The 17,161-nt window shown below is 43.6% G+C and overlaps 1 protein-coding gene across 7 annotated transcripts in view; it reads right to left on the reverse strand.

Moving 5' to 3' along the window:
- TMEM117 (transmembrane protein 117) overlaps window positions 1-17,161 on the reverse strand; it is a 159,353-nt gene that overhangs the window by 115,669 nt on the left and 26,523 nt on the right. For all 7 annotated transcript variants that reach the window (XM_068124019.2, XM_078782878.1, XM_078782877.1 and 4 more), the window contains one exon: window positions 16,328-16,460. In XM_068124019.2, the coding sequence (XP_067980120.1) occupies window positions 16,328-16,460 (133 nt within the window). The remainder of the gene's footprint in view (window positions 1-16,327; window positions 16,461-17,161) is intronic.

Consider the following 17,161-nt stretch of genomic DNA (forward strand, 5'->3'; position numbering starts at 1 on the left):
CAGGAAATCAGAGCTGTCTCCCTCGACATATTACGTGCCTTCGATACGGTCTGGCACCCCGCTCTGCTCACAAAACTCTCCTCCTTTGGTATCCATGAAAATCTCCACGCATGGCTTGGGGACTTCCTCTCTGGTCATAGTCAACATGTGGCCCTGAATGGGTTTCTCTCATCTCCTCTTCCCGTTCAGGCTGGAGTTCCCCAAGGCAGTGTTCTGGGCCCTGTGCTTTTTCTGGTCTTCATCAATGATCTCTCCGACTCTCTGGAAAATCCTCTCTATCTCTTTGCTGATGACTCCACTCTCTGCCGCTCCATTCCTCATCCCTCAGATCGGCAGTCTGCCACCTCCTCACTCTCTGCAGACCTGGACAAAATCATAGACTGGTCAAACAAGTGGACCATGTCTTTCAATCCTGACAAATCTCACACTCTTACTATGTCTCTCCGAAAAGACCGACTGGACAACCCTCCCATCTATTTTCTGAACAATCCTCCACAAGAAGTTCTGTCACTCAAGCTTTTGGGTCTCACTATGTCAAGATCTTACCTGGGAAAACCACATGTCCAAGCTTACCTCCAAAGCCAGTCGCCAACTGGGCATCCTCCATCATGCGAAGTCCTTCCTTGGCACACCTGAGCTCCTCACCACATGCAATGCTTTCATCTGCAGCTCAAGGGAATACTGCTCTCCCCTCTGGGCGGGTGCTCCTGCCTCACACCTAGCTCGGCTTCACGCTGTTGAAACCAAAGCTTTCAGAATCATTGGAATCTCTCACGATAAAGCTGATTGTGAGGGCCTTTCATTCACTCACTGGTGGCAGGTAGGTGGTCTTTCGGTCTTCTACCGACTCCTATCCGGTCTATCTCTCGCAGATCTCTGTGCTCTGTCCCCCTAATATTCCTACAGGTCGCACAAGATCTGCCAGCAACCCTCTTTTGGTGAAATTGCCAAAATCAAGACTCTCTGCTCACCTTCACTCTTCCATTCCTCTTTACTCCCACCTCTGGAACAAACTCCCTCACTCTCTTCAATCCCACTCCTCCCTCCAGGTCTTTAAAACAGCTGTTCACCACCATCTCTTATCTTCCCCCCATCCAAAACCTTGATCTTTTCTACCCCCGTTAATTCACCCCAGATCCACTTTTTTGAAATACCAACTCCTTTCCTGGAAGTCCGAGCAGTGTCCATGTGTTTTATACCTCTCCCATCCCCCTCCCTCCTTTCCCATGCCTTCTACCCCCCAGCCCTCTTCCTTACACAGATCTCCCGATGTCCCTGTTCTCTACTGTTGTACTTGTGTGCTTCCCTCTCTCTCCCCATCTTGTCTCCCGCTCCCTTTATCATATGTTTTATGTGTCAGTTTGTTTTTTTGTGATTAATCTTAGCTCTTACACGAGCCTCGACCTTGTGTACAAAAAAAAAAAAATCTTTGATTGTGCAACCATTTGTAACAGTACAAAGTACAGTAGTAACAACCTATATACAAAACTGTATTTTTTTTTTTACTTGCGTTTCATTCAGATTTATAAAAAAAGAAATTTCTTTTTAATGTGGACAGATACAAGTTCTGTAAACAAAGCCACAATATAATCTGTACATCTCAAAAAGGATTTTCAAGTTTCATTTTCCTTGTGCGATACATAGACTTATTGCTAAACTTAAGAGCAATGAGAAAATACACTTTGAGAGTGAACTTTAGAGAAGGCTTGGTGCACCATTTTGAAGCAAACTAAATAAAAGAATTGAACATGAACATTCAACATAAAGTCTTAAGGATTCCACAAAAAGGACACCAATCAGATATTACAGAAAATAAAATATGAACAAGTAGAGCTGCATTCAAAGTACACCCCTCAATGCCAAATAAATAAATAACATTGTTACGTTTGTGTGGAGTAGGCAATACCTCAGTCCAGGTAGAATTGCATAGGTAGTGTGTTCCTAGTGTCGTGAAGAAGAAGAAACCCTCAGGTATCATAAGTATGGATCCGGTAGACCGTATGTCATGGAAGAGCGTATCTTTGATCCCATCACGAGGGGTGGGATATGTTAATTAGCTAGGGATTAATGGTAAATCCCCTGTATGTAATGGCCTCCGTTATTTTTCCTCTGTTCCTTATGACACATGCAGCACACACACCTAGCCAGGAAATCATGGATTAACCACACATGGATTAACCATGAAATCATGGATTAACACTTACCCTATGACGTCAGAGCCCAGAGTATAAAAGAACGCTCTGCCAGACACACACTAACTAAAAAGTGACAGGAAACCAGGACATTGAGCACTACCACTGAAAACACCGACTTGGTGAGCACACAGGCACAGGCTGGGACGTGAGGCCACGCCCCGAAGGGCAGGGATTGGTCCGGGATTGATTGGTGCAAAGACTGCCAAGATGGGAATGGGATTGGTGGAGTAGGCACGGATGATGTCAGAGCCCAGAGTATAAAAGAACGCTCTGCCCGACATTTTCTCTCTTCTTGCTTCTTCATTTCCTCGCATGTTCTGGGTTTGGTGAAGAGCGGTCATCTCCGTGACATTTTCTCATGGCTGGCTCTGATTTTCGAGATTCGACAACGAACGGTCGAAGTTCACGAGTTCTCTTCCTCTTGGCTCCTCTCTTCTTCGTTTTCTTGTGGCTGGCTCTGACCTTCTGGCTTTGGTGGTGAACAGTCACAATTTCATATCTCGCTCTGCTTCGGGATTTCACGGCGAGCGGTCAGAGCTCATAGCGCTCCTGCGCGGGGGGAATTCATTGACGAACACGTGAACATTTTGTAGTGCTCTGTTTGTGTGGGGTTCGGATTAAAGGCACAGCCACATTTTCTTTTCCTTGGCACATTGGTGCTGGTGATCAAGATCGACGGGAATGAATGGGGGCGAGTGGGACGAGTGCAGCCTGCTCGTTTTGAGCTCGGGGCTGGAAGAGCGAGCTGCGCTCCAAGGCAGTTTCCGCGCACAGACTTCGCGCCAACGAGTGGTTTCCCGCAAAGGACGCGAAGGTTCTGGACAATTCCGGACGAGGTTCAAGAGCTGCTCAGAGCTAAGTGCCCACAATAAATAACATTTATTTTCCAGTAAATTCTTCTCTTGTGTTGTAATAGAGCCTGAGTGGGGACGTCCCGTTTAGGAATCATAGTTTTTTTTATCGTGCATTCTTTGTGAGCGGTATTTTCTTTAATAAAGCCAGTATTTTTGTACATTTTAATCCTGTGTCGTTTGAGTTAATTTATCCAGGTGCAAAGACATCAGGTGGAAACCGCCCAGGTAAGTTCGTTATCCTCCATTCCCTTGCGTGTAAAGAACACCGTCATTTTTGGATTGAACACCTTGGAGTAAAGCTCGTTTGGTCATCCATGTAGCCCTGCCATGTTCACTACATTCCTAAACGGGACGTTCATTACATTGACCAATTTTTGTCATCCGTCCCTTTGTCATTTGGTGGACACACGACAATATCTTCCAGCGCTACATTGCCGCAAAACCGCCGTACAGCACATTGTGACGGAATTGCGAAGGAGATGTGTACAATAATTGATTGATTACTGCCCCCATGATTGATTGATTACCACCCCCAAAGTACACCGCCCCCATGATTGATTAATTGCATAATTAAAATAAATAAATGACAATCATAAATTAATTCATTTCTTAATCAATTGGCCAATAGCATACTGTTACGGATCCGTCACTTCCGCCTTTGTTGTTATTATATACTTGTAGATTATTTTTTGTTTCAGGTAATATTGTTGTTAAGATTTTTGTGTGAAATGGAGATGACTTTAGTAAAAGGTAAAAATAAGTGTTTGTGAAGGAAAAAGGAAGACGTGGCAAAAAAAACCGGAAGAGAGAGAGAGAGAGAGAGGAGATGGCCATGAGAGAGATACAGCCGTGAATCGCATTGAGGCTGCGAGCGGACTTTTTTGATATTGGTCGCCAATGAGTTGAGGCTTCCCAGGAAAGGGATTGCCTGCGACATCATCCTATTTTGCGATCACAATTAAACCTGCGTCAGGTTTTATTACCAAGCGTGAGTTATTGTGGAGGGGGAGCAAGCGCATCCATTACAGGCCGATACGCCATTTTGTCCTTGAAGAGGCCATCCGTGTGGTGCATCTTGTTTTGTCATTGGGATTCCCATATCGACATCATTGTGTTGATCGCCGTTGGTTTTCCATATTGGCTTAATCATTGGTGGATGTGAGGAGTGGATTACACTCACGTTTTGGGGGATTGTTATCCCATGCCACCAGCTGCCTGACCTCTCACCTCGTAGCTCTTGGTCTGCACTCGCGCTGATACCTGCCTATTTATTAATGTCCTGCACGACTTCGAACTTCACCCAGCGTGTGGATTAGTGCACGGACTTTGGGGAATGTTACATTCCACTCAAGTTTTGCGTATCGTGAGTTTGTTGCTTTGAGAGCATTGGGGAATGATGGTACCAATCATATGTATTGTTCATTTGATGCAAGTGATATTTTCATGGTACTTTCTTTAAGAGTGTTATTATTGTGAATCTGAGATTTCTTAATAGAATTACTTGTTTTGGTCTACGATTGCATTGGTGTGGTTTTACCCTGGTTTATTATAACACTCAGAATAACAAATCTTTCTGCCGTGTTCCCACCCAAGACTCTGAGGGGCACCGTAACCAGAGTTTGGGGAGGTAATACGTAACACATACCTACACCACCACTGCTTTACCCGAATCTGTAACTATTTGAAAATTAATTAATTAATCGAATAATTAAATAATTAATTGATTAATAAAAAAAATTAAAAAATACCCTTTACATTACAACCAAATCACTTGGTCACTGTCATCTCCAAATATCAGCTTCCTAACTCAAAATGTGCCTGAGATATTGCACAGATGAGAAAGGAAATAAATCAGTACGAATTAATTGACAATAATTAAGTAACTCATCAATTAATTGATTAGTCAAAAAACAAAAAATACAGTTTTGCCAAAGCACTTGCTCACCATTGTGCCAAAATTTCAGCTTCCTAGCTCAAAGGATGGCTGAGATATCGCCCGTACGAAAAAAAAAAGAAAACAAGCAAGTGCAGATACATTCAATGTACACCACCCCCATGCCAAATAATTAAATGTCCTCCAGCGTGGCATTGCCGGGGAGCCTATGGTGCCCGGCAATACCACCGTACAGCTCATATAGACAGTATTGGGAGGGAGAGGTGTACAATAATTGATTGATTAATTGCATAATTAAAATCAATAAAGTGACCATAAAATATTTTCTTAATCAATTGGCTAATAGAATACCTAAACCACCAGTGCTTCATCCGAAGCTGTAACTTTTTGAAAATTAAGTCATTAATCATAAAAAAATTCATTCATTCATCAATAAATAAATTAATCAATTAATTGATTAATCAATACATAAAAAATATCCTTTATAGCCACATCACTTGGTCACTATCATGTTCAAATATCAGCTTCCTAGCTCAAAAGGTGTCTGAGATAATGCCCAGGTGAGAAAGGAAATAAATAAGTACTTAATCGATAATAATTAAGTAACTAATCAATCAATTGATTAATAAGAAAAACAAAAAATAACGTTTTTGCCAAAGCACTTGCTTACTATTGTGCTGAAATTTCAGCTCCTAGCTCAAAGGATGGCTGAGTTATCGCCTGGACAAACAAACAAACAAAAATGAAACCGGTGTGAAAACTGAGAACTCCCTTTCAGTGCGCGTCATTGCCAGGCCCCCTTTGGTGCCCGGCAATGACGTCATGCAGCGTCTGGAGATGGCTTCGGAAAGGAGAGGTGTACAACAAGAAAGCAAGAAAACAACCGGAGTGAAAACAGAGTTCTCCCTTTCAGCGCACGCCATCGCCGGGCCCCTTTCGTTGCCCGGCGATGACGTCAGGCAGCATCTGAATATGGAATACTGGAATAGGGAGGGAGCGGTGTACAAAAAGCTTATGAGTGACTAATACCCAATGCGCCAATCTCCAAGATAAATAAACAGTTTTTTTTAGGAATAAGCATATAAGATCATCAGCTTTCCATTTTTGTTGGAAGGGTGATTCTGGAGACAATCATGCCACTTTCTTACTTGCCATGTTCCAAAGGAGGTTTGAATCGTTTTCACACAAGCCTGGTATAATATGTGCCAATTTTCCAAACCAGCTAGTGAAACAATTTCTAGTTTGATTTTAAGGTAGTATTTCACAACTGAGTCGAATCATGAAGGTGAGAGTGAGTCGGTTCTAAACTTGGAAAATAAAGATTTGACTCATAAACAATTGAAGCCATAAACAGTGCTAAGAGAGCACTCCCAATGCACCTCGACTCTGCGGTATACAATAAGTACATCACATCATAACCTTGATATTATACGATTGGACCGCATGCCAACCTGAGTTGCCAGTGCTGCATTACTCAACCATGTAGTATCTTCAATAATTAAATCAGCAACATTGTGCACTTCAGACATCATTTCAGACAAAATAATCAATAAAAGAATGTTCAGTTCGTTAATTGTAAAGAAATAGAAGTTCATTGAAAAATGCATTGTTCTGTAGAATGGGGGTGGGGGCATAGCTATATTGTTGTAAGAATGGTATGGTCCATGCCTTTCGAGTAGGTTAGATTGCCATGTTTCAGGGACCTGTCAGAGTGTTACACGTGATGCTGAGGAGGCAGCATATGTAATTTATGGACAGTCCAGTTATGGACAACATTGTATGTGTAAAATTCTCTTGTTAGCGGGCGGGGCCAGGTGAGGACTTGTGGCCACAAACAGGCAGAGGAAAGCACTACATGTTTTAAAAGGACATTAAACAAACTCTTGGCTAGTGCACCACTAGCCGTAGGGGTTGGAAGAGGGGGTAAAGACGATTTATATTGGGGCCTCCCCATGGGGTGGGACGGCCCGTTGGATGGCACCTCCCACAAGCAGTGGGCAGCCAATCACGGGACATGCCACAGGCGAAGGCATTCTCAGAGTCCACAGTGGCTGGGTCTGGACATGCACATGAAACAGAGTGGGAGTGGGATCTTGGAAAAAAGAAGATCGCTTTCTGTTTCTCACTCTTCATTTTGCTGGCTCTCATCATCTTCGGCTCTGCTTTGTTGTCAGAAGGACGACTTTTCGCTCTTGAAACGTGGACGCCACCTAACAAACCATCGCGTCCACTGTATTGCTGCTGCACCCTTCATTTTCCTGAGATCAGACTTTGTTTTGTCATGCGAAAGGTAGCGGCTCATGGAGATGTGTTTGATGTTTGTGTCATCTTTGATTTGATACTGGCCCGATTCCTTTCCAGGGGCGGATCCAGGAATTTCAAGACGGGGGGGGGGGGGGGTGCATGAAACTATAGCGCTGGTGGGTGGGGGGATAAAGGGTGGGGGGGTCTGGGGGTCCTCCCCCAGGAAATTATAAAATTTGATCGTCAGAAACGGAATTTCGTGCATTCTTGGAAGTTTTTGCAGTTCCTCGCGTTCTTCCCTGATCCAACAGTTCAGCAGATTCGCACCCCCTGCACCCTCATCCTGGATCGAAGGGGGGGTGCGCACCCCCTGCACCCCCCCCCCTGGATCCACCCCTGCTTTCCGTCTCCTTTTCTACCTTATGATACTCTTCAGAGAATCCCTGTAGGTATCAAACACGAGAATGATCTCATCACAGTCTCTCATTAGAGACATCAGCCTGTCATTGAAGCAATGAAGCATCCACCGAGATCTTTCACCGTCACCATTGTTGCAGGCTTCTGCATCAGTTTCTGCTCAAGCACATACCATCCACGAGTGCAATTGTCCGACTGCGATTGGATCTTCATCAGATGTGGAGTCTCTGGTTTCTGTGTCCATTGCATCTTGGTGCACTTGGATCTGTTGCTGATCTTCCTGGGATGCTTCAGCTGTTCCCAACTTCTCGAGATGGTGGATAAACTTTGACTTGCCTGTGCATTGCAGCATTGTACCATCTGGGGTAAACGGTGCCCTTGGTGTCAGAGTGAACCAAGTAGTTTTCAATCAATGTCTCTGCTTGATCTCACAAGGACCATACGCCATCCATAGAGATCCATTGGTCTCCTTCAGATCTACAGTATTGTCTCGGAGCTTCACAGCAGTTTTCTTGTTTGCAGACATGTACATTTTGCTGTTCTCTTTCTTCACAGGTGCCCATAATCTGACATCCCCATTGATTCCCTCTGACACGTAGTCTTTATAGAGCTTATGACCAGTGACATCAACGTTCAAGATCTGTGGTACATGCTCATCCGGAATGTAGTCATGGGTGATCAGATTGTGCAGCCTGTGCCCTTCAGTAACAAATGGATTGCCATTACAAAGTATGGCCTCCTTGATGTTGTCTACTGCGTCATGCTTCCTGTTGACTGCACTTGGTCCAAGGTCATGATGCTCTATGATCTTATCATCTTCCATGCTAAACTGACTCTGGAACTCGAGACATGCTTGAAAGTTCTGTTGTAGCCATGAAGAATCTCTGCCTGGCATTGGCATTGTTGGAGATGCCAACAAGTCCATAGTGAACCTTCATCAGTCTGTTCAGATGTTCGCACGCATGGTATGCACCAATGGATACAAAAGGAATGTCATTTTTGGTGACCGATATGTTGCCTGCTCCACGTTCTCTCCAGGTCTCAGGGTATCGGTTCTCAGGTCATACATGTCGGTGATGTATTAGGCCCAGAGTCACTTGTACTTGATCCGATCCATTGCAAAGAACAGATTGCTCGGTGTTTCTCCAGCTTCAAGATGGAGCATTAGATCAGCATTCCGAGATGCTGCCACAAAGAATAGGATTGTTGAAGTTTCTAATCTCTGCCCGTGTGTTCTTAAAGCGTGTGTAGTGTGTGTTCTCAGTTTTTCCATCATGTTGTTTGGTACATTTTTGACAAGTGATTAGGTGTATGACACATGCAGATTTACAGTCCATATAAGAGGTGATGGGGAACTTTTGTCCGGTGCTGGAACTGCGGAATTTGTTTCCTTTTAATACATGTTTGGGAATGATGAATTTTTTGCTGTGCATTTATGAAGCCAGGAAATCTTAGTTTCTTTGCTGTGGGGATGTGGGTGCTTTGCTTTTACTAAAAGTTCCTTGAATGCATCTATGTACATACACACACACACACACACACACACACACACACAAACACACACACACACACACACAAAGAACCCACTTATTTATATGAACTTGCTCCCCCAGCTCTCTCTGTGCTCTGTCCCCCAAATATTCCTTCAGGTCGCACAAGATCTGCCTGCAACCCTCTTATGGTTAAACTGCCAAAGTCTAGGCTCTCTGCTCACCTTCACTCTTTCATTCCCCTTTTCTCCCGCCTCTGGAACAAACTCCCCCACTCCCTTCAATCCCACTCCTCCCTCCAGGTCTTTAAAACAGCTGTTCACCACCATCTCTTATCTTCCCCCATCGAAAACCTTGATCTTTTCTACCCCCGGTAATTCACCCCAGAGTCCTTGCAGCGTTCATATGTTTTATTCCTCTCCCACTTCCCCCCAAGTCCTCCCGATGTCCCTGCTCTCAAATGTTGTGTTTGTGTCCTTCCCCCTCTCTCCCCATCTTGTCTGCCGCTCCCCTTGTTTTTTTGTGTTTTGTGTGTCGGTTTGTCTTTTTTGTGATTATTGTTAGCTCTTTCACGAGCCTCGATCTTGTATACAAAAAAAAAAAAAAAAAAAAAAAAAAAAAAAACTGAAATCAAATCCAAATGATTATATGGAGTTTTTAATTCCTTTAGGAATTCTCGTGAAGCCTCTCCCTATAGGATATAAACCGAGCGCCAGCGAAATTTGTTCAACCGGAAAGAGACAGAAGGTTTCATTACATGAGGTGGTTGATCGTCCATCACTGACTGAAGGTCGGGATTGCTGCCGGGTCATAGCCTGTACCTTAGGCCTACAGGTGACCTTTTCGGGTCACCAAAAATGCACTTATTCAACCCAACAGCGACAAGGAAACTAATTGCACCATGACATTTGGTAGGGACCGTAGTTCACCAAAAGTACCGTGACAGCAATTTTATACCGTACATTTTCGAGAACAGCAGCTTTTTTAATAGGTCACATGACCACATTTATTCAACCCAAGAGCGACAAGCATCAAACTTGATTCATATAATGCAATGGTTATTGCCAAACACGAAAATACCAATGACAGCAATTTTCTCCTGTACTTTGACCTTGACAGCAACCTTTGACCTCGACACACCCACAACGCAGATGCTTGTGCAATCCAAATGCGACAAGTATCGAACTTTTAAAAACGCGATATGGAGATATTTTCAAATACAAAAATACCAATGACAGCAATATGTTCTCCTGTAGGCCTAATTTGACCTTGACCCACTTGAGCGACCCGGATGCGGGCAACCTACTTCCGGATTTCAATCGCTGGTCAACGTCTGTAACATGACGTACATATCCTAAAGCGATTCAACTCTCACTGGCCGTATTGAATTTGGTGTCGCAAACTGAATTTGGTGTCGTTCTCGAGCAGACTATTCATGCGAACTGCTCTTTTTACACTAACAAAAGCCAAAAGATGAAAAAGGGGCGCCAACTATCCTTAAATATTGATATTAGCCCTATAGGCACGACGGATTCACATAGGCATCCAGGCACCCCCCGCTATTCACATTTTAACGACCACAGTGGCAACCAAGTCGCTGGTCAGCCTGTACAATCTAATACCTGTGGAGTCTGTTGGGACACCATACACACACCTGCCATTCTTTCGGTCGTTACTTGAAGTACAAAACCAATTTCAAACAAAACTTGAACTTTGTATTCAGTGCCGATAGGGTTAGGACATGCCACAATCGAACAATGGACTGACATGAGTTATTTCAGGTAATACAGACACACAGACGAGAAAAACATACGTGAGAAAAAGGATCGCGAGTCCGCGAATCAGTAAGACACTCACTTCATTCTCCATGATAACACGTCTAGTCCCAAGCAAGCCTTCAGACTTTCATGTAAACAGCTTCAGTCGTGATTTCTGTCACGAGCGAGTTTCTCACAAGTGGAAACACCTGCAGGGGCGGTTCTAGGGGGGGGGGGGGGGGCGGGGAGCGACTCGAAAAATGTATGGGATGTCTGGACTGCCGAATACAGGGATCGGTTAAAAAAGGCGGAAGCATGGAAATCGATGGCAGAATAGTTAGATAAAGATCGCGTTTTAAAAAGTTCGATACTTGTCGCATTTGGATTGCACAAGCATCTGCGTTGTGGGTGTGTCGAGGTCAAAGGTTGCTGTCAAGGTCAAAGTACAGGAGAAAATTGCTGTCATTGGTATTTTCGTGTTTGGCAATAACCATTGCATTATATGAACCAAGTTTGATGCTTGTCGCTCTTGGGTTGAATAAATGTGGTCACGTGACCTATTAAAAAAGCTGCTGTTCTCGAAAATGTACAGTATAAAATTGCTGTCACAGTACTTTTGGTGAACTACGGTCCCTACCAAATGTCATGGTGCAATTAGTTTCCTTGTCGCTGTTGGGTTGAATAAGTGCATTTTTGGTGACCCGAAAAGGTCACCTGTAGGCCTAAGGTATAGGCTATGACCCGGCAGCAATCCCGACCTTCAGTCAGTGATGGACGATCAACCACCTCATGTAATGAAACCTTCTGTCTCTTTCCGGTTGAACAAATTTCGCTGGCGCTCGGTCTAATAGGGGAAGGCATGGAGCTTTTGTAGGATTTGTTTATACATTTAGTACCCTACATTTTTTATGGTACCACAGACTTTCTTAGACCCATAGGAGTACTAATCCACCAATTAGAACTTTTTTTCCCCCTCCTGCTCGCCCAATTTCCAAGCTGTATTTTGCATCAATAATGTGAAGAGAAAGTATATGGGGTTCACATAATTTTTTTACCCTGATCTGTTTTTTAAGATCATGACCTAATTATTGACATTTTAATATTTTTCACCATAACTTCACTGTCTGATCAGAATGATTTGGCGAAGATAGCCTTTACATTTAACTTACATCGTACCCCTCCAGGTCAAAGGTCAAGGTCTTACACCCCGAGGAGTACGAAACCACCATTTAGGTTTTTCTACCGATATCCAACGACTTTTGGAATGAAATTTTGCATCACCAATGGGAATAAAAAGTATGCAGTGACATTTTTATTTAAGTGACAGTGACATTTAAGTGACATTTTTATTTCACCTTGACCTAATTTTAAGGTCATGACCCAATTATAGACATTTAAACATTTTACAACAAAACTCAACTGAGGTCTGTCCGATTGGAACAAAATTGCCCTTGATAGATAGTCTAGAGTAAGATGCGTTTACGTTCAATTTACAGCATACCCCAACAGGTTAAAGTCAAGATAAAATGGCGGTGTTTAAAAAAAACAAAAAAAACGTTTTCTCTCATCGCCCAATTTTTCCAATGCAGAATATGAAAGGCCGCTTGGCCTTGCCAGATGTTGTTGCATCATAATAGTGTACCTGCATTTAAGTTGTGCACCTGATATTTGATTAGCGTCCATGACCTACATTTTTTGGATTGTGACCTAATTAACGAAAAACAACGTTTTTGATCATAACTTGAAGAATTTTCATGATATTGAATCTTATGGATAGATTGCAAATGGTGACACATTTTCTTAATTTACACTTTGTCCATAAATGCTGAAGGTCAGGGTCATACGACTGTCCGAACAAAATATGCCATTGTTTGATCGTGGGCCAAGGGTAAGTCAAGAGCGATCGCTTTGTGATCGCAGATATCTAGTTCTCTTTGCCATTTCATCAAAATTTGAAGACTTAACCACAAAACGGATCACACCATTCCCAGCAAAGTACATAATTTAAGCAAAATAAGGTGAAGATCTTGGCTTCCAGTCTCACCGACCTGTATATCACTGTGAATGGAACATATTTTAAAATTTTCGGAATAAGGAAACAGACTCAAATCGTCCTGATACAAAGAGGTTTATATTCATCTTCTTCTTTAATGGTCCCAATTATTGCCAACTTGAGGGATGGGTCAGATACAATGATTCTGGACAAAGATTTCCATGAACCAGCTCCCCTTGCCCGACGTCTAAATCATCAAAATTTGTAATTTGTTCTGAGTGCTGCTTCTTCAACAAGAGATGTTTGACAAAATTCTATCGCAGCACTTTTATTGATAATTAGATGTCTCTGATGTAATTCTCCCAACAGAAGCACAATTTTTGCTTATCTATTCTTTTTATTATTATTTGAAATGACATTATGTTCTTTTTCTGTTTTTTTTTTTTTTTTTTTTTTTTTTTGTATACACGATCGAGGATTGTGTGGGAGCAAACATTGATCACAAAAAGACAAACTGACACATAAAACATAAAACATATGATAAAGGGAGCGGGAGACAAGATGGAGAGCAGGGACATCGGGAGATCGATGGGATGGAGAGGGCTTGGGGGGAGGAGACTTGGGTAGGGGGGGTGGGTGAAGTAAAAAAAACAAAAAAACACATGGACACTGCTAGGACTTCCAGGAAAAAAGTCGGTATTCCAAAAAAGTGGATCTGGGGTGAATTAACAGGAGTAGAAAAGATCAAAGTTTTGGATGGGGGAAGATAAGAGATGGTGGTGAACAGCTGTTTTACAGACCTGGAGGGAGGAGTGGGATTGAAGAGAGTGAGGGAGTTTGTTCCAGAGGCAGGGGAAAAGGGGAATGAAGGAGTGAAGGTGAGCAGAGAGTCTTGATTTTGGCAGTTTAACCATAAGAGGGTTGCAGGCAGATCTTGTGCGACCTGTAGGAATATTTGGGGGACACAGCCCAGAGAGAGCTGGGGGAGATAGACCGGAGAGGAGTCGGTAGAAGACAGAAAGACCACCAACCTGCCTGCGGTGAGTGAGTGAAAGGCCCTCGGAGATAGCGTCATCGCGGGAGATTCCAATGATTCTGAACGCTTTGGTTTCAACAGCGTGAAGACGAGCTAGGTTTGAGGCAAGAGCATCGGCCCTGAGGGGAGAGCAGTATTCCATTGAGCTGCGGATGAAAGCCTTGCATATGGTGAGGAGCTCAGGTGGGCCAAGGAAGGACTTTGCACGACGGAGGATGCCCAGTCGGCGAATGGCTTTGGAGGCCAGCTTCGAAATGTGGTTTTCCCAGAAAGATCATGGCAGATAGTGAGACCCAAAAGCTTGAGTGACAGAACTTCTTGGAAAGGATTGTTGAGAAAGTGGATGGAAGGGTTGTCCAGTCGGTCTTTTCGGAGAGACATCGTAAGAGTTTGATATTTGGCAGGATTGAAAGACATGTTCCACTTGTTTGACCAGTCTATAATTTTGTCCAGGGCTGCAGAGAGTGAGGAGGCTGCAGACTGCCGATCTGAGGGATGAGGAATGGAGCGGCAGATAGTGGAGTCATCAGCAAAGACATAGAGAGGATTTTCCAGAGAGTCGGAGAGATCATTGATGAAGACCAGAAAAAGCACAGGGCCCAGAACACTGCCTTGGGGAACTCCAGCCTGAACAGGAAGAGGAGATGAGAGAAACCCATTCAGGGCCACACGTTGCCTACGACTAGAGAGGAAGTCCGCAAGCCATGCATGGAGATTTCCATGGATACCATAGGAGGAGAGTTTGGTGAGCAGAGCTGGGTGCCAGACCGTATCGAAGGCACGTGATATGTCGAGGGAGACAGCTGTGATTTCCTGTTTGGCATTAAGGACCTCCATCCATTGTTGAGACAGCAGAAGCAACATGTGCAGAGCAGAATGACCTGTCTGAATCCAAATTGATCATCCGAGATCAAGCCATTGGAGAAGAGGAAAGATTTGATGTCAGAAGATTTGATGTCACACTCTTGAGGCTCTTTCACGAGCCTCGATCCTGTATACAAAAAAAAAAGAAAGAAAAAAAAAGAAGCGATGATCGATTCCATGACTTTGCTGATTAATTGGGAGCAGACTGATCGGTCTGTAGTTGCAAGGATCTGTTTTTGCACCTTTTTATCTGAAGCGCTAATGTTGGCTGATTTTCAAGCTATACTGTTACCAAGCTGTTCCTGAGGTTGCTTGACAACCGAACGTCTCCCCAATTGCTCTCACCCAACCTGTGCCAATTTACCTCTTCTCCATGGAGGTTATTTCCTGGGAAAGACATGTGGAGAGGTCTCATTTAGTGATCCCTCCCCAAACCATTTTTACGATCGTATAAAATAACCTCTTGCCAGCACCTGGCGAAGTCAACCCACACCATAACAATCCGATGTGCAGAAAGCCAAATAGGTATCCCACGTGAACCTTTTCCTCCCACACACAGAATCCATCCACGGATCCGTAGCCCAAAGCCTTCCCACTTGCTCATCCGCTGCCCCTACCCCCTCCGCAACTCCCCAGCCCCAATCCTTACTTTTCCGCAACTCTCCCTGCACATTCCGCATCCAATGAATAAATCCTTCCACCATGGCCTCGGGCGAGCGTGGCCCAATGCGGCAAGTCACAGGCCAAGACAAAGATGGAGAGCACCAAGAGGTCACTTTGTAGGAATGGATGTGAAACCTGCTAAGATTGGGGCACTAAATAAGGCCTCTGGCAGCTCAGACGTTGACTGCAGGATATACAGGTATGTAATTTGACTTGAGGCTAAGAATTCCCGCTGAGAAATGCCCAGCAATTATACTTGGCTCTGATAATCGAGGCTGTGTTCCGCATACCTCTCATGCACTCTCATCAACGAATTTCACTCCCAGTTCTTTGACCCTACCGATGTGATCTAAAATATCAATTTAGGTTTGTATACAGTGGTATATTTGAGAGAGTCGATGGCCAAAATATTATAGAATACATAGCATCCCAGGTAATCTCGGACACAAATGAGGGGAGCAGCACGACATACAATCAATTCGACACGATGGAGGATGACACCTGGGAATGTTTGCTACCATTCCTCCATTAGAGGCTGAGTGCAGCTGCATCATGCTCGTTCCAAAATTGCAGTTTCATAGTCAGATTCAAATTCAACAGGAATCAAATACAGATCCAAACAGCTAGACCACCCAACCTTGGAATTCCTCATTGGACACATGGAATAATTTGGCCTTAATAATAATTCCATAGGGTGACATAGGCCTGGGCTTGAAGAGGGGGGAAAGGGGTAATGCCAATAAGGCATAACAATAAAACATTTATTTATTGTAGTTATTATTATAAAGGCCAAATTATTCCATGTGTCCAATGAAGAATTCCAAGGTTGTAAGCACGGAATATCAGGATAAAGAAGAAGACTACCACATACAGACTCCTTACCCCCCACCTCCAAAATCATCCCTTGGGTAATTCCATACCTCATGTTATCAGAGAAGGTCAACAGAAGGTTATACACATGCGAGAAGAAGAAGAGGAACAGGATGGACGTGAAGAGCATGACCATCCATGAGCCGTGGTCTTTATGGAACATTTTCAGATGAAGAAGGTTTCCTTGAAACAAACAAATTCACGAATTAACCGAGTAAGCGATGGCGCAATGTTCGTTGCAACAAAAACTCTGACTTTTTACCATGGAGCTATTGCTCAGGACTCATGAATATTTACAGCAGCTGCATTATAAAAAGGTTAATTTATGTGACATTTTTACAAGACAAGGTGGCCAGCCCCAAGCTCGATCCATACAGGCCGCATATAGAATCTGGTCAAGGTATATTGGGAGGGCCAGCTCCTCCATGAGCCTCAATCTCCTGGAAAAAATAAATAAATAAATAAATAAACAGGACAGTCGGCTTAACAAAGTACTGTACTCCATGATATTACACCACCGACGGTACTGCACCACACAGAAGCTCGAACCAAGTGGGTCAAATTAGAGGTTGAAAGGTAATCTAACCAAAGGGTTAAAATCACTTACTATTCAAAAATTGAATATTAATGTCATTTTCAGGAGTTAAATCATAATTGTTGCACAAGACTATTCCAATTTGTGAAACAGGTCAAGTCGTGACCAACAGGAAGAAAATGAAAATTCCAGAGTTAAGTGGATAAAACATAGAAATAACGAGCACGACGAACAAATCACTGCTGTGCGCTGTCCACGGTGCTGAAAACCTCGAGCCTGTGTTTGAGTGCCCCCTCGTGTGCACATTTTACACTGCACTCTCTGACATAGTAACCACCTGGGAGGGGTA

The sequence above is a fragment of the Myxine glutinosa genome, chromosome 8 (assembly GCF_964187855.1).
Source record: "Myxine glutinosa chromosome 8, kmMyxGlut1.1, whole genome shotgun sequence".
Taxonomy (NCBI): domain Eukaryota; kingdom Metazoa; phylum Chordata; class Myxini; order Myxiniformes; family Myxinidae; genus Myxine; species Myxine glutinosa.